General features: G+C 72.5%; 6 protein-coding genes across 6 annotated transcripts; 4 read left to right on the top strand and 2 right to left on the bottom strand.

Annotated features, from left to right (window-relative positions):
* Positions 1-1,246: 1,246 nt before the first annotated feature.
* Positions 1,247-2,083, top strand: AURANDRAFT_23013 (hypothetical protein; the record flags this gene model as incomplete). The annotated part of the gene is made up of 1 exon (XM_009037075.1): positions 1,247-2,083. The coding sequence occupies one exon, from the start codon at positions 1,247-1,249 to the stop codon at positions 2,081-2,083; it is 837 nt and encodes a 278-aa protein (XP_009035323.1).
* A 2,394-nt stretch (positions 2,084-4,477) lies between these two features.
* AURANDRAFT_23275 (hypothetical protein) lies at positions 4,478-5,833 on the bottom strand (the record flags this gene model as incomplete). Its single annotated transcript, XM_009036583.1, has 2 exons — positions 4,478-4,729; positions 4,841-5,833. Coding segments are annotated over 2 exons (1,245 nt in total), but the record flags the coding sequence as incomplete, so codon positions are not given.
* A 2,133-nt stretch (positions 5,834-7,966) lies between these two features.
* On the bottom strand, positions 7,967-9,310 carry AURANDRAFT_2132 (hypothetical protein; the record flags this gene model as incomplete). Its single annotated transcript, XM_009036481.1, has 2 exons — positions 7,967-8,464; positions 8,600-9,310. Coding segments are annotated over 2 exons (1,209 nt in total), but the record flags the coding sequence as incomplete, so codon positions are not given.
* A 286-nt stretch (positions 9,311-9,596) lies between these two features.
* On the top strand, positions 9,597-10,190 carry AURANDRAFT_58798 (hypothetical protein; the record flags this gene model as incomplete). The annotated part of the gene is made up of 1 exon (XM_009037076.1): positions 9,597-10,190. One exon carries the CDS (start codon positions 9,597-9,599, stop codon positions 10,188-10,190), a length of 594 nt encoding a protein of 197 aa, XP_009035324.1.
* Positions 10,191-11,558: 1,368 nt separating this feature from the next.
* Positions 11,559-12,227, top strand: AURANDRAFT_3544 (hypothetical protein; the record flags this gene model as incomplete). The annotated part of the gene is made up of 1 exon (XM_009036495.1): positions 11,559-12,227. A coding segment is annotated over one exon (669 nt), but the record flags the coding sequence as incomplete, so codon positions are not given.
* Positions 12,228-13,445: 1,218 nt separating this feature from the next.
* AURANDRAFT_15090 (hypothetical protein) lies at positions 13,446-13,856 on the top strand (the record flags this gene model as incomplete). The annotated part of the gene is made up of 1 exon (XM_009037077.1): positions 13,446-13,856. A coding segment is annotated over one exon (411 nt), but the record flags the coding sequence as incomplete, so codon positions are not given.
* Positions 13,857-19,286: the final 5,430 nt, after the last annotated feature.

The raw sequence follows: 19,286 nt of genomic DNA, 5'->3' as shown, positions 1-19,286 counted from the left end.
CCAGCCGTCGACGCGCGCGAAGGCCGCGCGGATCTGCGTTCGCTGGGCCTCGCCGAGGTCCTTGGGCAGGCGGTCCGGGGGGCCCAGCGCGCTCCGGAAGCGGTTCGTCTGGATGACCTTCTTGATCGCGCCCTGGAACCGCGCGCGGCCCGCGCGCTTGCCCCCGCGCGGCGCCCGCAGGGCCGCCCGGACGTCGTCGCGCCGCGACTTGGGCGTCGCCCCGAAGGCCGACATGACGCTCTCCGCCGTGCGCGTGTCGCTGTCGGCGCTCACCTGGTTCCGGAGCCGGTCGAAGAAGTCCTCGCTGCTCTTGTCCGTGGCCTTGACGTCGGCCCTCGCCACGTGGTCGCCGCTCGGCTCCGTGAGGAGGCGCAGCACGTGGACCTCGCCGGGGCTCAGCGTGAGCGTCGCGCGCGCCCCGGGCGTCGCGGACCGCAGCCGCCGGTTGACGCGCGCCCTCAGGGCGAGCTCGGCCATGTGGCTCCGAGGCGTGTCGTCCTCGACGTCGTCGCTCTCGAAGCAGTCGACGCTCTCGTCGACGCCGTCGTCGGCCCCGCAGAGGCTGATGGAGAACATGGCGCCGGGGCCACGACGGCCCGCCCCCCGCGGGTTGGGCGGAGGACAGGACTGGCCCCGCGAGATCGGCTGCCCCGAAGAGAGCTCTGGCAAAGAAACCGACGTTGAATTCTTAAGTATCCCCAAAGGGCGCCACAAAACGAGAGCTCGAGCGGCGCTGCCCACAGGCTCGACGCTCTCGGCCCTCGTCGACCCCCCGGGCCGCGCGGGCTCCTCCACCATGGCGACGGACACCTACGTGAGCGGGCAGCAGACGAAGCGCGCCGCCGCGTCCGCGGCCGCGCGTCCGCCGCGGCCCCGCGGCGCCGCATAGCCGCCGACCATCCGCGCGCCCCGTCGCGCGCCCCCCCGCCGCCATCGTTTCGCCCCTCCCAGGTGGGAGGCCTACCTCGCGGACCACGGCATCGAGAAGATCTTCCGCGACATGACGAGCGAGCTCATCACCGCGCAGCCCGCGGCGCCCGTCGAGTTCATGATCGACTACCTCCGGACGACGCACGGCGGCGCGGACGCCAAGGGCTCCGGCTCCGGCGGCGCCCAGGCCAAGGACGCCCAGTACAAGGACGAGGGCAAGGACGACGACCCGCCGCCCGACTCCGAGGACGAGGACGACGAGGGCGACTACGCGGATTTCGAGCCGATCAAGCCGCAGCTCGCGACCAAGAAGCGCATGTCCATCGCCGCGCCCAAGGTCACCGTCGCCGAGAGCTGGCAGCCGCCGGTCTACGAGAAGTCGCCGGAGACGACCAAGTTCCTCACGAAGGAGCTCAGCTCCATCTTCTTCATCAAGGCGCTCACGCGGAAGGAGATCGGCGTCCTCGTCGCCGCGATGAAGGAGATCGCCTACGAGCCGGGGTCGGACATCATCAAGCAGGGCGAGGAGGGCGACATGTTCTACATCGTCGAGGACGGCATCTGCGACATCACCGTCGAGGGCGTCGGCAAGGTCATGGAGATCCCGTGCCCGTCGAAGGAGGACCCGTCCGTCGAGCGCCGCTTCTTCGGCGAGCTCGCGCTCCTCTACGACGCGCCCCGCGCGGCGACGGTGGCGAGCCGCGACGAGGTCAAGTCCTGGGGCCTGGACCGCACGACCTTCAAGTCCATCCTCCAGGAGACGGAGGACAAGAAGATCATGCTCTACTCCAAGTTCATCCAGTCCATCTCCATCTTCAAGGACCTCACCATGTCCCAGATCAACACGCTCTGCAACTCGCTCACGGGCATGGACTACCAGTCCGGCGACACGATCATCAAGGAGGGCGAGGTCGGCCACGACTTCTACATCGTCGAGACGGGCGTCGCCAACTGCTACAAGACCGTCGACGGCGCCGAGAAGCACGTCTTCACGGTCAACGCCGGCGACTACTTCGGCGAGCTCGCGCTCGTCAACGACGCGCCGCGGCAGGCGACGGTCAAGGCCGCGACGCCGCTCAGCCTCGTCAAGATCGACAGGCCAACCTTCAAGCGCATGATCGGCAAGCTCGACATCGCCAAGAACTACAACTGAGGGGGCACCAAGCCGCCGCCTTCGGAAAAAAACACGCCGGCGCCCGCGCCGCGGCGCGGACGCCGGCGCCCGCGCGCCGCCCCGGCGACGCCGCCGCCCCCCCGCCCGACCCTACACGTACGCCCCCGGATCTTCGCTCGACGCGGGGCGGGGGGGTCGCGGCGCTTACAGCTCCCGCCGCCGCCGCTTCCGCTCGCGGGCCCGCGCGCGGTGCGCGGCGGGCAGGTCGCTCGGCGCGGGCCGCGGCGCGGGCTTGCCCCTGGCCTTCTTCGGCCCGGTGCGCCGGCCGCCGCGGCTCGGCTTGTCGATCCGCAGCGCCTCGACGACCTCCCGCACGTAGCCGCCGCTCCGGCCGAGGCCCAGCTGGATGTTGATGTGGTCCGGGTTCAGGCCCTGCGTATGCATCTCCGTGATCATGGACCGCTCGTAGTCGCCCAGCCCGGCGACGAGCTGCTCCCGCCGCTTCTCCGTGCGCCGAGACGACTCCCGCCCGGCGTAGCGGGCGGCGCCCTGGGTCGCGAGGATCGTCAGCACGCAGAATCGCATGGAAATAGGCAGGCGGGCAGCCGCACCAGGTCCTGGTGATGAGAGCCGCTTGAAAAGTCAACACGCAGTCGCAGACGCAGTCGTCGGGCAGCCTACAATTGTAGGGCAGGCATCCCCTTCAACAATTAGTCCAACACGCTTAGTTGAGGCAGCCGCAATCTCTCGAGGGCGGCGACCTGCTCCTCGTCGCGACGCGCGCGGGCAGCACCGCCCTTTGCCGAGGTTCATTTGAGGCTTGCGGCAAGCTCTTGCCCGCGGGCGACGCGGAAGCGATGCGCCTTGCGCTGCTCCTGACCGTCGCCGCCGCCTCCGGCCTCCAGTTCCAGGCCTGGGAGTACGATGAGCTCGTCGCCGGCAAGGGCGTGCTGCTCCAGCTGGCCGTCCACGACCAGGCGGCGAACGACACGCGCGCCAAGTGGCGCGCCCTGTCGGACCACTTCCGCGCCTCGAGCGAGGTCTTCGTCGGGCGCCTCTTCTGCGACGACGTCGAGCACGACGGCGAGGCGCTCTGCGGCGAGCTCATCAACGGGCGCCTGCTGTCGGCCTTCCCGAGCGTCTTCTACGGCGACCCCTACGAGCTCTCCGAGTACGCGGGCGCCAAGACGCTCGACGCGCTGCGGGCGCTCGGCGAGTCCGTGCGCGCGCCGTGCTCGCCCGCGCGCCGCGACCGCTGCGACGACGCGGCGCGGAGGAAGCTCGACGCCTACGAGCGCATGGCGCCCGCGGACCTGGACGAGCTCCTGGCGACGGTGGGCGTCGCGCACCTGGCGCGCGTCGACGCCGCCGAGGACGCGCTCACGCGGCAGCGCGCGGACCTGCTGGCCGAGTGGGACGCGCACGAGGCCGTGCTCGAGCAGCGCGTCGCGCGCGTCGAGGGGCGGCTGCGGACCATGTACGAGGTCGCCGTCGAGCGCGACTGCCTGCCGCCGGCGCCGCCACCGAGCGACGCCGCGGACGAGGGCACCTACGCGGCCGACGGCCTCGCGGGCGGCTACGTCGACGGCGCCTACGCGGACGACTACGACGACCTCTTCGACGACGTCGACCCCTACGACTACTACGACGCGGGCGCGCCGCCGCCGACGCTCTACTACGACGGCGACGCCTACTACGACGAGGACGCCTACCTCGAGGACGGCGGCTACTACGAGACGCAGAGCTACCGGTCCTCGAGCGAACCGCGGCGCTAGCTCGCGTGTTTTTCTATGACGTCTTCGGCGCCGCGAGGAGCGCGTCGAAGGCGCCCTTGTCGTTGAGGAGCTTCGTCGCGGCCTGGAGGACGACGTCGTCCGGGAGCTGGGCCTTGAGGAGCGCCGTGGAGCGGAAGAAGCGCTCCTTGAGGAGCGCGTCGGCGACCTTGAGGATGCGGTCCGGGTTGCGCCGGAACTCGGCGGAGACGTCGCGCGCGACGGCGGCCCGCGCCGCGGCGTCGTCCTTGGCCTGGTCCTCGCCGGCCTTGGGCGCGTAGCGGAGCTCGCCGGCCTTGGCGGCGGCGACGGCGCGCGCCTCGAGCGCCGCGAGGTCGCCGCGCGCGAGCACGGCCCCCGCGGCGTCGCCGTCGGCGGCCGCCCCCCGGTCGTAGAGCGCGCGGCAGAGGTCGGGCCGCTGCTCGAGGTAGTCCGCGACGAAGGTCTGGACGACGCCGGACCGGAGGAGCGCCGTCTCGCCCTTGGTCAGCACCTCGGCCTCGACGACGACGTCCGGCGAGACGCCGCCGCCGGACTCGATGAGCCGCTTCGACCGGAGCGTGCGGAAGGCCTCCCGGGACGACGCCGTCGACGTCTGCGGCGGCCCGCGGTCCGCGGCCTCGGCGCCGCCGCGCGCGACGACGCCGCGGCCGTACTCCAGGGCCTGCAGGCAGCGGCCGCTGGGCGTGTAGTAGCGCCCCACGGTGACCTTGAGCGCCGCGCCGTCGAAGGGCAGCGCGGACACGTCCTGGATGAGGCCCTTGCCGAAGGTCCGCGTGCCCAAGATCACGCCGGCGTCGTAGTCCTGGATGGCCCCGGACACGATCTCCGACGCGGACGCCGACTGGCCGTCGACGAGCACGACGAGGGGCACGGCGCCGAAGAGCGTCGCGCCCGTCGCCCGGCTCCGGAACTCGACGCGCGAGCTCGCCGCCTTCTTCGCCGCGGCGGCCGGCGGCGCGGCGGCGGCCGGCGCGGCGGCCGGCGGCGCCGCCGCGGCGGCGGACGCGCCGGCGTCGGGCACGAAGCCGCGGCCGCCCGCGGACGCGATGAGGGACTCCGGCGGGAGGAAGAGGCTCGCGACGTCGACGGCGGCGTCGAGGAGGCCGCCGGGGTTGCCCCGGAGGTCGAGCACGAGCCCCTGGAGCTTCGAACTCGCCGCGTCGTAGCGGAGCGCCGCGAGGCTCTCGAGCAGCTCCGGCGCCGTCTCGCGCGAGAAGCCGGCGACGCGCGCGTAGGCGACGATCTTCGGCGCCGTCGGCGACGGCAGGAGCGCCGCGACCTCGACGTCCTTGCGGCGCACGGCGAAGCGCCGGAGGTCCGCGGAGCGCACGGCGCCCTTGTCCCAGGGGTGGGAGAACTCGACGGCGACGGACGTGCCCGGCGCGCCCCGGAGCCGGTTCCGCGCGTCGTCGAGCGCGGCCTCGGAGCCTCCCTTCGAGACGACGGACGCGCCGCCGACGGAGAGCAGCGTGTCCTTGGGCCGCAGCCCCGCCTCCCACGCGTAGTCCTCGTAGGCGTCGACGACGGCGATGCCCTGCGCCTGCGCCGCCGCCGCCGCGGGCCGGGAGATGACGAGGCCGACGCCGCCGTAGCGGCCCTCGACGCTCTCGACGAGGTCGCTCGCCTCGCGCGCGCGCTCGAACTGCGTGTACGGGTCGAGCGTCGACAGCATGCCGTCGACGGCGGCCTCGAGGAGCGCCTTGGGCGACACCGCGTCGACGTAGCCGCGGTCGAGCGCGTCGAGGATGACCGCGAACTGCGTCGCGGCCTCGCGCGTCTCGCGGCTCTCGCCGCTCGCCGCGTCGCCGACGGGGCTCAGCGCCACGAACACGGACAGCGCGACGCCGGCGACGGCGCCGCCGACGAAGCTGCCCGCGTCCGGCAGCTTCAGGGAGCCGCGCCAGTCGTCGAGGGCGCTGGAAAATTCCTGCTTCGTGCGCGGCAGTCGAACTTCCGGCAGCTGCGGCCGCTGGAGGGCCTGCGCCGCGGCGACGACGGCGAGCCACCGCAGCATCGCTGCGAGAGCACACGAGCGCAGGTGTTACGAGAGTTCCACGGTGGAGCGGCGGTCAGAGTGCGCGCAAGGTGACGACGCTGCGCGCCAGCGCGGCGTGTGGTGCTGCGAAGAAGTCGGCGCGGGACGTCGACATTGATGGGTACTTGAAGGCTACTTGAGCTCACCTTGTATGTTCTCATCCTGAGCTCGCCCCCGCACACCCCCGCGCCAGTTTCGAGCCTATACGCGAGGCCACACACAGCGGGGCGGGGGGGGGAGCACGAACGGCAAAAAAAGGGGCGCGCTAGGCGCGGACGAAGTTGACCTCGTTTTCGCCCGCGGCGGCCTTGTCGCCGACGAGGTTGTACGTGTAGGTCCCCGCCGCGACGACGCCGAAGCCGATGAAGGCGGGCACGACGATGGCGACGCAGACGCCCGCGGCCGCGACGACGACGGAGATCGTGATGGCGAGGCCGACGGGCTTCGTGATGACCTGGATCGTCGGCGGCCCCCAGGCCGGGTGGTTCGCGGCCTGGACGACGCGGCAGAGGTTCGACGAGTGGGTCGCCGCGGGCAGGGAGCAGGACCAGCACCAGCGGTGGCCGCAGTGGCAGACGATGAGGTTGCAGCCGCCGGCCTTCTCGATGGAGATGCCGCAGGCCGGGCAGGCCTTGACCATGCGCCGCGAGGCCCACGTGCGGAAGGCCGCCTCGTTCGGGTCCTCGTCGCCGAAGCGCGGGAAGGGCGACGCCCAGGCGACGATGGACGACCGCGCGCACGCGTCGCACCGCGCGACGAGGCCGAGCGCGCCCTGCTCGACGCGCACGAGGCCGTCGCAGTCCGGGCTGAAGTGGCACCGCGTCGCGTCCTCGTCGCCCTCGTACCACGCGCGCTCCACGCTCGCGGCCGTCGGCGCGTCGACGAGCCGGCGCACGTCGCCGAGGCCGAAGCCCCGGCCGCACGCCGGGCTCGGGCACCGCAGGAACTGGCGGCCCCGCCGCGCGTTGACCTCGACGTACTGGCGCAGGCAGGGCGCGCAGACGCGGACGTCGCAGCAGTCCAGGTGGCGGAACTCGAGGCTCGCGTCCTCGCTCGGGCTCGCGTAGCAGATGAAGCAGCCCCCGTCCCCGAGCATGCCGTCTTCCACCGGCTCCTCGGCCGGCTGGACCTCGATGTCGATGGTGTTCATCGCTCCTCCGACGGACGCGGGAGCGCGAAGCAGGCCGACGCGCCGACGACGGACCCCGCGCCGTCGAACCCGACTCGGGACGTGACCGGACACTTGGTTTGTTCTGCGATGTGCTCTAATTAATCTGCGGGCGCGCTCGCGCAGGGTAATGATTTGACAACAACATCGACCTTTTCCTCGATCGCGACAGAACTCGCGACAGACCGCCCTCCCATCGCGTGCTCCCCGGGCCCCCATCGAACCACACCAGCGCGAGACCTCAAAATCCATACGCGGACCAGCTCGTCGTGCGGCCCGGGCGCGCGGGCTGCGGGTCCCCGTCGGACCCGCACGGCTCGAGCAGGGCGGTCCGACAACGTCGCGTCCCCGCGCCGCCGCCCAGGCGCTCGAGGTCGTGCACGGGCGCCGCGACCGGCGCGACCGGCGCCGGCGGCGACGACGCGCGGCCGCAAGCCCATCCTATCGCGAAAGCGGCCGCGATCGAGAGCAGCGTGAGCGTCGAGAAGACGGCGCTGCCCAGCGGGTGGAGCACCTAAGCGCGCGTATCTCCGCATCCACCGCGCGCGAATTTCGGTCCCCGCGCGCGCGACGACGACGACGCATCGGTCCGCGCGCGCGCGACGACGACGACGCGACGACGACGACGCACCGTGATCTCGCGGCAGCCTGCGGGGCAGTGCGTCATGGTCCAGGTGCTGTTCCGGCCGAGCGGCGCCCAGCAGTGGGCGCGCAGCGCCGCGGCGGCGAGCAACAGGGATCGCCAGGCGAATCGCATCGATCGCATCCGCCGAACGCTTGACGCTGCCCGACTCCTGGGTTCTCACCTCGAGTGGTCGAGCAAACTCACTGCAACAAAAACTTCGTCGGAACTGGCAACTTGAATGACCCTTTGACCGACTCCGGACTCCGGTTCCGGCGCCGCGCCGCGAGCAACCTCGAGCCCCTTACTCGACGTGGGGCCCCGTGTAGAGCTCGCCGAGGTCGTAGATGTGCTTGAGGTGGGCGTAGCCGGCGGAGAGGATGCCCGGCCTGTTCGCGGGCGCGCAGCCGTGCTTCTCGCAGAGCGCGTAGAACTTCGGGTAGAGCTTCGTGTAGTGGCAGGAGTTGACGACGGGGAGGACGTGGTGGATGGCCTGGACGTTGAGGCCGCCCGTGAGGAAGCGCCAGAGCTCCGAGTCGACGCCGTAGTCCAGCGACGTCGTCGCCTGGATCTTGAAGAAGTCGCCCGTCGCGCGGTCCTGGTCCTTCTGGCAGGGCGCCTGGACGTGGGAGATCTGCGTGACCGTGAAGAAGAAGGCCGACGTGACCAGGTAGGGCAGGAGCGTGAGCGCCGCGGCGCGCGCCGGGCCGAAGCGGAAATAGGGCGTCGCGAGGAACGCGACGGACGACAGGAAGCTCGCGACGGCGAGGCCGCCGCGCCAGCCGTCCATGAAGCCCTGGCGGTGCATGCGGCCCGAGACCTTGAAGAAGGCGAGCTCGTGGGGCGCGTCCTTGCCCGCCGCCTTGAGCGCGTCGCAGTAGAGGTCGTTGTCCGGCGAAAAGTAGGGCGGAAGCTCCTGGTTCAGGAGGTGGCGCTGCACCCAGGGCACGAAGACGAACTTCCAGGGGTGCACGTTCGACATGTTGATCGTCGACACGAGGAAGGCCGTGAAGTGCCAGAAGAGGTTGACGACGCCCGTCATGGACGCGCTGTCCCGCAGCATGGACCGGTGCCACCGCGTGAACGGGTGGTGCTGCACGTCGACGTCGGAGTCGGGGTCGTTCGTCTCGAGGTGGTGCGACGCGCAGTGCTGCTGGTACCAGCTGCCATAACTATAAAGGAGCGGCGACGACGTGAGGAGCGCGAGCTCGTTGACCCAGGGCTTCCTCGACACGGCGTGGTGGCTGCCGTCGTGCGCGAAGTTGGCCATGATGAGCCACGCGCAAACGGGCAGCACGAGCCCGCCCAGGACGACGTCGCCGGCCCACCAGCCGCGCCAGCCCGCGGCGTAGACGGCGAAGACGACCGCCATGTGGCCCAGGTGCTCCCAGGACGCCTTGTGGGCGTCGCCGCGGCCGCCGAAGTGGTCGCGGACCATGGCTTTCACGTCCTCGTGGAACGCGCTGTACGGCTCCGCGGCCGTCGCCGGCGCCCGGCCGCCGACGCGGTACTTGCGCAGCGCCGCGCGGTGCAGGTCCGTCATGACGTGGAACTGCTCGAAGAGGTCCGTCGCATCGCTGCCCCGGCACAGATCCAGCGCCGTCGTCCCGCCCGGGTGGCGCTCGCGGAAGGCCGACAAATCATAGGCCTCGCCGTGGATGATCCAGAGGCCGCCCTCGTCGAGCAGGTCGGCCTCGCGCTTCGCGCCCAGGAGCTCGTGCGCCTTTGGCCGCGGACACATGGATAGCGCTGGCCCCAATAACCGGCTGCGGCTGCCCGCGACTGCTTAGGTGGACGCCGCAGTATGGAACGTTGCAGTAGATGTTGATCTCGAGCTTGCACATGTTGCACTCGACAATCGGGCGAGGCTGCCATCTCTTCGGCCTCTCTGCGCCGCGCCGCCGCCTGCGAACAACACCGCGCCACCACCCGTCGAACGACACGCGCAGACGATGGCCTGCCAGCTCCAAAAAAAGCGGGGCGCCGAGGAGAGCCTCGAGGCCGCGTCGAACCGGGCGCGCAAGGGCGCGACGCGGCCGAACATCCTCGTGACGGGCACGCCCGGCGTGGGCAAGACGGCCGTCGCCGAGGCGCTCGCGAAGCGCCTGGGCCTCGAGTGCGTCGGCGTGAGCGCGCTGGCGGCGTCCATCGGCGCGCACGAGGCCTGGGACGACGAGCGCGCGTGCCACGTGCTCGACGAGGACAAGGTGCTCGACGCGATGGAGCCCAAGCTCGGCGCGGGCGGCTGCGTCGTCGAGTACCACGCCTGCGAGCTCTTCCCCGAGCGCTGGTTCGACCTCGTCCTCGTCCTCCGCGCCGGGACCGAGATCCTCTACGACCGCCTCGCGGCGCGCGGCTACGCCGAGGCGAAGCTCCAGGAGAACCTCCAGTGCGAGATCATGCAGACGATCCTCGAGGAGGCGCGCGAGAGCTACGCGCCGGAGATCGTCGTCGAGCTCACCAACGAGACGCCCGCGGACCTCGACGCCGCGGGCGACCGTGTCGCGCAGTGGCACGCCGCGTGGCTCGCGAACAACGGGGCGTAGTAAGCGTCGTCGGCCCCGCCGTGTGTTCGCCTTCGAGGCGCGTCCTTTGGATAGATGGTTACGCGCGGCGTGGCCCCGCGCCCGCGGCCCGCGTCGCGCGCGCGCGCGCCTCACGCGGCGGGCAGGCGCGGCCCGTCCCAGCCGCGGCGCTCGACGGCGAGCTTCGAGCGCCGGAGCATGGCCGCGTGGTGCGCGAGGATGCGCTGCTCCTTGGCGACGCGGTGCTGGCGGCGGATCGCCTTGAAGCGCGCGGCCTCGCGCTTGCGGTGGTTGTTGCGCCGGGGGCCCGCGCGCTCGGGGTAGGCCGCGCGCGCCTCGGCGAGGAGCGCCTCCCAGTTGTCCGGCCGGTCGCCCGAGTACATGAGGTCGCCGGCCGACGTCGCCTGCGCCATGCGCGCGGCGCTGTCGCCGCCGCCGCGCGCGGCCGTGCTCCGCCGCAGGAACCCCTCGCCGAGGTCGCTGATGTCGCGCGCGAGGAGGTCCGCGTCGTCGAGTTTTTCGGCGGGCGCGGCGTCGTCGTTGTTATTGTCGTCCGAGTTTGTGGACAAAAAGGCGGCGAGCGGTTTCGCGGCGTCGAGCGGTTTTGTTGTGTTGTGTTTTTGTGTCGCCGCGAGCTGGTGCCAGCAGCGAGCGCTGCGGAGGGTTGTGAGTGCTACTCGTCGCGTGAGCTGCGAGAACATGGCCGGCTGCAGCCAAGGTGGCACAGCAGCGACACAACCCGTCGTACACGACAAGCTCGCCGGCCCTGTTTTGCCCCAGGTGTCCGAGGTCGCCTGGAGGCAGCCTGGCCAGCGCGTCGTCGGCCCATCTCGATCGGACGGGTGCACGACGGCTCGCTCGGGGAAACTCGCAGTCTGTGCTGGTGGCACGCGCGCGTCCGCGCGCGCGCGGCAAGAATAGGCTCGCAGGGACTGCTAGTAGCGCTCGGGATCTCTCGCTCTCGACCGGCCTTGTGGAGTGGGAAGGCGCTCGCAGTCGACGGGAGATCTCTTCCAAGCACACGCACCCCCCGCGGTGCTAATCCCCGGTACGAAGAGCGGCGCGTGGGCGAGAGCGTGGGCCCCCACCCGATCATGATGTTCGCAGGCCGCGACGTGCGCGACGTGCGCGCCTGAACTCTCGCGGCGAGCGGAGCGCTCCCGCGCACCACCGCCGACCATGCTCTTCGCCTGCGCCGCGTCCCGGACGTCTCTGGCGGCGGCGACGCGCCAGACGACCTCGTCGGCGGCACGATCTTTTCAAACGCTGAACGGCCGCCCCGCGGCCGCGCGCGCCGCGCCCGCGGCCCGCGGCGCCCCCGCCGGTCGCCGGCCGCCCGCGCCGCCCGGCCGCGCCGCCCGGCGCGCCCTGTCCGCCGCGCCCAAGTGGTCGTTCCACGGGCGGCCGCTGCCCGAGGACAAGTGCGTCCCGCTCGACGGCCCCTGCGGGCGCAAGCGCTTCGAGCGCGCCCTCGTCGGCGGCACGGCGGAGAACCACTTCAAGCTCGCGAACCAGTTCCTCACGCAGAGCTCGCCCCCGTCGTGCGGCGTGACGACGCTCGCGATGGTCATGAACGCGCTCGCCATCGACCCGAACGTGCGGTGGAAGGGCGGCTGGCGCTGGTTCGACGAGGCCATGGTGTTGGGCAACTGCTGCAAGGCGCCCGAGGAGGTCGACGAGCGGGGCATCACCATGCACGAGTTCGCGTCGATGGCGCGGTGCCACGGCGCCGTCGCCGAGCACTGGCACCACGAGGCGAACGCGGGCGAGGGCCACGGCGCCTGCGGGCCGGCGAGCCTGGCGACCTTCCGGCGCCACGTCGTCGCGTCGGCGACGTCGAGCGACCCGCCGCTGGTCGTCGCGTCCTTCGACCGGTCCGCGCTCGGGCAGACGGGCGCGGGCCACTTCAGCCCCCTGAGCGCCTACGACGTGCGCACGGACAGCGTGCTCGTGCTCGACGTCGCCCGCTTCAAGTACCCGCCCTGGTGGGTGGCGCTGGAGCACCTCTACGACGCCATGGAGGCCACGGACGCGGACTCGGGCCTCTCGCGCGGCTACTTTCGGGTGTCGCCGAAGATCGCGAACCGGCGCCGCCACGCCCAGCGCGACGCCCAGTCCGACGGCGGCGGCGGCGGCTCCTGCCCGGCCCACAGCCTCATGCGCTCCTACTGCCCCCTCGAGGTCCGCAAGAAGTGCACGTCGTCCTGCGCGTCGCCGTCCCGGGCCGCGTCCACGCTCGTCCGACCGCCGCGCTGAGTTCTTCGCGCGCGCGCGCCTAATTTGGTTTCCCGTTCGTCGAGCAGCGGCGGCCCCGGAGGAGGCGAGCTATACAATCTTAGATAAACGTTTTGAAACGCGCCGCGCGACCGCGGCGCGTTCGACCCCCCGGGGGCGGGGCGGCGGGCCCGCGGCGGTCGGCGCGCCGCCGCGCCGACGCCGCGCCGACGCCGGGCCTCGGGGCGCCGCCGGGCCCGCGGGGTTCGGACCCGGCGAATCGAGCCGTTTTTTCACTTCCCGCGGACCTCCGGGTAGCTCATGGGGTCGGCGACCTGGTACTTCATGTAGGCGTTCGTCGCCTCGGTCCAGAGGGAGCTGTTCCACGTGCCGGGCGTGCCGCTCTTGTAGATCGTGTTGTACACCATGCAGCAGCAGAAGGAGCCGAAGCCCATCGCCGCCGACGCGCCGACCATGACTTGGGCGTTGGGCATCGCGCTCAGCTTCGAGATGAGGCGCTGGTGGATCGACATGTTTGTCTGCGGCAGGCGGAGCCGGTGGACTCGCGCGCGGAGTTTCTGTACGGCGCGGCCCTGTTCTACGGCGGCGGCTTGCAGACGAGCGAGGGTGTGGCTGATCGGCCGCGGCAACATCGGCGCAGGCTATCAGCGCGTCGTTGCGCAGGCTTTGCGCACGCCGCGCGCGCGGCGACGGATCACGGGACAGCTGCATCTCCCGGCTGGCGGCTGCCCCGCGGCGTCTACGGGTCGTGCCGGCGCTGATGGGGCGGCGATGAGGACGAACTGCGCCGGAGAAGGACGACGCGGTGCTGCGCGCGCTGCGAGACTTCGCCAGCCACCCGCCGAATGCGGTCCGAAGACCGACGCGCGGCGGCCGCTATCCACCGACGGGACGTCCGCGTCGCCACATACGTCGAAGTCCCGGTAATTTCTTCAACTTAGCTTCAAGAAGCAACGAATTGCCGCAGCCTTTTATCATCCATCGCGAGGCGCGCATCCTGCCGCCGTGCTGCGCGCAGCCAGACCGCTAAGACCGCGAATGGACGCGCAAGCACTAAAGGCGACGGGCAACGCCCACTTCGCCAAGGGCGAGGACCAGAAGGCCATCGACGCCTACACGGCGGCCCTGGAGAAGACGGACGACGCGCCGCTGCGCGTGGCGATCCTGAGCAACCGCGCCGCGTGCCACCTGCGCCTCGAGGCCTTCGCCGCCTGCGTCGCGGACTGCGACGGCGCGCTCGCGCTCGACGGCTCCAAGGCCAAGGCCTACTACCGCCGCGCGCGCGCGCGCGACGGTCTCGGCGAGCTCGCGGACGCGTTCCGCGATTTGAAGGCCTGCGTGCGCCTCGAGCCGGCGAACCGCGAGGCCGTCGCCCTCGCGAGGAGCGTCAAGGAGCGCCTGAGCGCGACCCTGAAACAGGAGGGCGCCCACGAGTCGCCCGCGGTGCAGCTCGCTTTGAAGATCTCGAAATGCGTCGAGAGCGGCGAGGCCGACGGCGACGCGCGGAAGCGCAAGGGCCTCTTCGTCTCCGGCGCGCGCTGCGCCGTCGAGGACGAGGCCGCGGCGCGGGCCCTCTGGAAGTACGGCGCCTGCGACGCGGCCTGCGCGAGCGCGAAGTCGAAGACCGAGGACGGCGAGGTCCGGCGCGCGGCGGTGCGCATGCTCGCGGCCGCCGCGCGGCACGCGGGCGCGCTGGAGCCGTCCATGGTCTGGCAGGTCGCGGGCGTGCTGCGGCGCGAGGGCGAGGGGTTCCTCGGCGGCGACGCGGCGCCCGCGGCGCTCGGCCTCGCGGCGGCGTTGTGCGAGGCCGCGCCCGAAGCCGACGAGGAGCGGCGGACGAGGCCGCGGCGGCGGAGGAGGCGGCGCTGGACATCGACGACGACGCCGTCGTCGAGGGCGACGGCGACGCCAGCGACGACGACGCGGACCTGACGCCCGCGCGGCTACGGGCGGCCGCGGACGGCGCGGCCGTCGTCGTCGTCGCCCGGGCGCTCGCGAGCGGGACGCGGCGCGTCCGCGAGCTCGGCCTCGACCTGCTCGTGCGCTGGCTCGCGCCGGAGCTCTCCAAGGAGGCCGCGAAGAAGAAGAAGGGCCTCGCGGCCATGTTCGAGGCGTCGAAGCCCGGCCACGCGGAGGCGCGGGAGCGCCGCGCGGCGGACGCGAAAGAACAGGAGGACCTGCGGCGGTGCCGCGCGCGGCGCCTGGGCAAGGTGCTCGAGCTGCCCGACGGCCCCGTGCGGCGCGGCGTTTTGGGCGGGCTCTGGGCGCTCCTCGACGCGAAGCACGACGGCGAGCGGCGCAAGGCGCAGGCGGCCGTCGCGCGCGTCTGCCGCGCCGTCGCGCGCCGCGGCGACCCGGCGGTGTCCGACGTCGAGTTCGAGTGGGAGTCGCCCGACGAGGCCGCGCCGGCGTCGCTCGTCGCGGCGCTCGTCGCGGCGGGCGGCGTCTCGGACGACGCGTGGGTGTCGTCGTTCCCCGCGGGCCTCGCGGACCCCTTGGCGGCCGAGGCGTCCGCGGGCGACTGGAGCCGCGACCTCGCGCGCAAGCGCCGCGGCGCGGGCTTGGTCGGCGCCTGCCACCTCGCCTGCGGCCACTTCGCCGCGCTGGCCGTCGAGGGCGACTGCTGCCCCGAGGGCGTCGTCGACGTCGTGCGGCTCCTGGGCGCGCGCGAGCCGCTCGGCGAGGCGCTCGGCGCGGAGGCGCTGAGCGCCTGCGCGAGCACGAACGAGGGCCGCGTGCTGCTGCAGCCCCTCGTGGCGTCGGGCACGCTCGAGCGGCTCATGGAGGACGGCGCGTCGACGGCCGTGCGGTCCGCGGCCGCGTGCGCGGTTGCGAAGTTAGGGCTCGCCGCCAAGGCGCTCAAGAGCGGCGCGCGGGAGACGGGCCGCCTCCTCGACAGCGCCGTGGCCCTGCTGCGCGATGCTCTGAAGCGCAAGGAGGAGGTCGCCGAGGGCGTCGGCGACGGCGACGACGGCGTCGCGGCCGTCGAGCGCGCCGTCGAGGTCGTCGCGGCGATGGCGTCCGCGTCGTCCGTCAAGGAGGAGCTCGCCCACGGCAGCGGCCGCTGCGGCGCGGCGTTGCCGTCGTTGACGGCGCTGGCGTCGGCCTCCAAGGGCAGCGACCCCGTGGCCTACGGCCTGAGCTGCGTCTTCGCGAACCTGACGGTCACGAACGACGAGCTCCGGCGGCGCCACTTCGCGGACAAGGAGATGGACATCACCGCGGAGCAGTACGACGAGCTCCAGCGCATCACGAAGCAAAAGGCCGAGGACGACGCCGACACGGACACGGCGGACCTCTGCGGCGCGCGGTGCGTCAAGCTCGCGATGGCCGACGGCGTCTTGGCGCTCGCGAACCTCGCGGCCACGGACCCGTCGCCGCTCACGTCCGAGCACCTCGCGGCGACGCTCGTGGCGCTGGCCAAGGACGAGAACCTGCGGGGGACGCTCGTGCAGCAGGGCGGCTTCAAAGCCGCCGTCGCGCTCAGCGAGGCCGGCGGCGACCGGTCGGACAAGTGCCGGATCTTCGCGGGCCACGCGGCGGCGAAGATCCTCGTGACGACGGACCCGAACCGGCTGACGGACGCCCAGCGCCTCGCGGGCATCCGCCCCCTGCTCTGGCTCTGCAAGCAGCTCAAGGTCAACGATTTGGTGCACTTCGAGGCGCTTTTAGGATTGACGAACCTGCTGAGCCTCGGCGAGACCGCGCGGCGCCGCGTCGCGGCGAACAAGGGCATCCACGCGCTGGAGTACCTCCAGTTCTCGGACAACGACGAGGTCCAGCGCGCGGCGACGGAGGCGCTGACGAACATGGTGCCCGACCGCGACATGATCGCGCACCTGCTGAAGCCGGACAAGATCAAGCTCTGGCTCGCGTTCGCGCAGGAGGACGACGAGGCCGACGGCGGCAAGGGCGACGTCCAGCTCGCCCGCGCCGCCATCGGCTGCCTCGCCATGGCATCGGAGGGCGACGCGGACGTCGCGCGCGCCATCGCGGACAACAGGGGCAAGGCGGCGCTCGACCACGTGCTCCGGTCCAAGGAGCCGAGCCTCGTGCACCGCGGCGCCTACTGCCTCGCCAACTGCCTCCACGACCGCAAGGCGCGGCTCAAGCTCAACGACGACGACGCGCTCATGGCCGCGCTCACGCAGGCGTGCGACGACCTCAAGCAGCACACGAACGCGGGGCTCCTCGACGCGCTCAAGGAGGCGGCGGAGTGCCTCGCGCGGACCGACTGGCACGACCAGCCCTCCGACGACGAGGGCGAGGAGGGGTAAGGCGCCGCTTTTTCGACGATGCGAGGATGCTCGTGGTGTAGCTCGCGATGCGTGCGAGCGCTCGGGGTGGCATCCCCGGCGCGCGCGGCGTACACCTCGACGGCACGATCCGCCCGTCGCCGACGATGTCGTTGACGTGAAGTGCTCAGGCCGTGCAAGCGATATGGAAGGCCTGAAGGTGCTCCTCCTTTTGCAGAGCGCCGGCGCGTTCCAGCACGGCGCTGCGCCGCGGGTGACGACCGCCGCGCGGTCCACCTTCGTCGACGAGGCGTCGCCGGAGGTGGCGCCCGCCGTCGCCGCGGCGCCGGCGCCCAACCCGGCCCTCGACGGTCTGCCGTCGCTCTTCGAGGCGCCGGCGACGGCCGAGGAGGCGGAGTTCTACGAGTCCATCGAGGAGGCGCTCGCGAAGGCGAAGACGGCGCCGGGCGTCGACGGCCCCTGGGACGCGGCGTTCTGGCGCGAGTACGACGGCGACGGCTGGGTCGCGAGGGCGCGCGCGGCCGAGGGCGAGGCCGCGGCCCTGCGGCTGGCGCACCACCTCACGGCGCACCGCATCATCTCGCTGTCGGCCCGGGGCCGGAACCGCACGGAGTTCGTGAGCCGCTACGCGCCCTGCTCGCTCGCGGAGACCGACGGCGGCGCGCGGCGCGTCGCGGCGCTCCACTGCTACGCGGGCCTGCGCGCCGCGCCGACCTGGGACGCGCCGGCCTGGGCGTCGGACCTCGTGGCGAAGCTCGACGCCCTCGGCGGCGGCGAGCTCGCCGAGGCGGCCCTGCGCGCCGCGCTCGCCGCGGACGGCGGCGGCGCCGCGGCGGCGGCCGACGACGACGCCGAGGACCGGGGCCAGTACCTGCGGACGGACCAGTTCTTCGAGGAGGAGTTCGGCACGGACTTCAGCGACGACTTCGGCGAGCTCGACGAGTCGCCCCTGGCCGCGTCGAGCCGCGACGACGGCGCGTCGCTCGCCGCGTCGCTCGAGGCGCTCGACGACGCCTTCGGCGACGACGACGACGCGCCCGAGCGGCGCCTGTCGACGCCGCCGGCGCCCTTCTTCGTCGAGAGCGTCACGAAGCCCGCCGCGGCGGCGCCGCCGAAACGCGCCGAGACCCACGGCCGGGCGACGGCGGCGCTGGCCGCGTACTTTCGCGCGACGGCGCTCGGGAAAGACGCGTTCCCGGAGACGCTCGCGGCGCTCGAGGGCTGCCCCTATGGGCCGCGCCACGTGTCCATCATGGCCCAGCAGCCGGGCACGCGCACGCCGAGCCACAGCGAGCTCCAGAACCACGTGCTGACGCTCTACGCGCCCCTCGCGGGCGGCGGCGGCGCCGTCGTCGTCGGCGACGCGCCGCCGCGCGAGGGGCCCGTCGTCGTCGACTCGACGTTCAAGCACGCGACGGCCAACGACGGCGGCGCCGCCGCCTACTGGCTCGTCGTCGACTTCTGGCACCCGGACCTGACGCCCACGGAGGTCGACGCCCTCGAGGCGCTCTACAAGCTCGACGAGCAGTTCGTCCTCCGCCGGTCCGCCGCCGTCGACGTCGTCCGCGCGCTCGCGAGCACGGACCGCGCGCTCGCCCTCCTCGAGTGAGCGCCGCCGCCCTAAGGACCCTAGGCCGGCGTTACGAGCGCCGTCGTCTCGACGACGGCGGCCCGGACGGCGTCGACGAAGGCGCCGTCGCTCGCGCTGCCCGCGAGCACGGCGACGCGCGCGCCGAGCCGGTGGAGGCCGAGGAACCGCGCGGCCGCGGCCGCGCGCTCCGGTTCGCCCTTGGCGTTGAGGACGACGGTGACGCGCTTGCCCCGGGACCGGCCGTCCTCGAGCAGCGTCAACAGCTCGACCCACGCGGCCGCGAGCGTCGCCGCGTCGGTCGCGTCGACGACGTACAGGATCGCGGCGCAGGGCTCGTAGAAGCGCTCCCACATGAGCGTCATGCAGCCGCCGACCTCCTGCAGCATGATGCGGCTCGCGGGCGCGGACACGTGCTCGACCTCGACGCCGACGGTCGGCCGCGTCGCCGGCAGCGCGGCCGGCGGCGCCTCGGGCTGCCCCCTTTTTTTCCGCGCGCTCGCGGCGTCGAAGCGCTGCTTCAGCAGTTTTAACAGCGTCGACTTGCCGGCGCCGGCGGCGCCGACGACGAGCAGCTGCCGCACGGGCTCGTCTTGGATCTTGGCGCTGCGCGACGACGGGCAGCACGGCGCCATGCTTTTGTTACGGTTGACGACCTCAACAAGAGCGTGCGTGCAGTGCACGATTGGCTTGGCACTACCGGCTAATTACGCTCACCGCCGCAGGGGCTGGTAGGACGCGGGGTCGTCGTCGACGTCCTCGGAGCGCGCGCCCATGCTCTCCCAGCCGAGCTTCGTGCGTATGCTCTCGAGGCGCGCCTGGTTCGTGCCGTCGTCGCCGAGGGGCACGCTGTAGAGGTTCTGCGCCGGGAAGAAGAAGATGGACTCGCGGCTCGCGGACCGGTAGAAGACGAAGGACTTCTTCTCGTCGACGACGAACTCGACGTCGTCCTTGTCGACGGCGCGGCCGCCCTTGACGACCGTGTCCGCCGTCGCGCGGAGGTAGAGGCTCGCGTCGTCGACGAACTCCACGGAGAGG

This window comes from Aureococcus anophagefferens (assembly GCF_000186865.1).
Source record: "Aureococcus anophagefferens unplaced genomic scaffold AURANscaffold_5, whole genome shotgun sequence".
NCBI lineage: Eukaryota > Pelagophyceae > Pelagomonadales > Pelagomonadaceae > Aureococcus > Aureococcus anophagefferens.
Note: the sequence above shows the minus strand (reverse complement) of the source record. Positions and strands in the feature narration are given on the sequence as shown.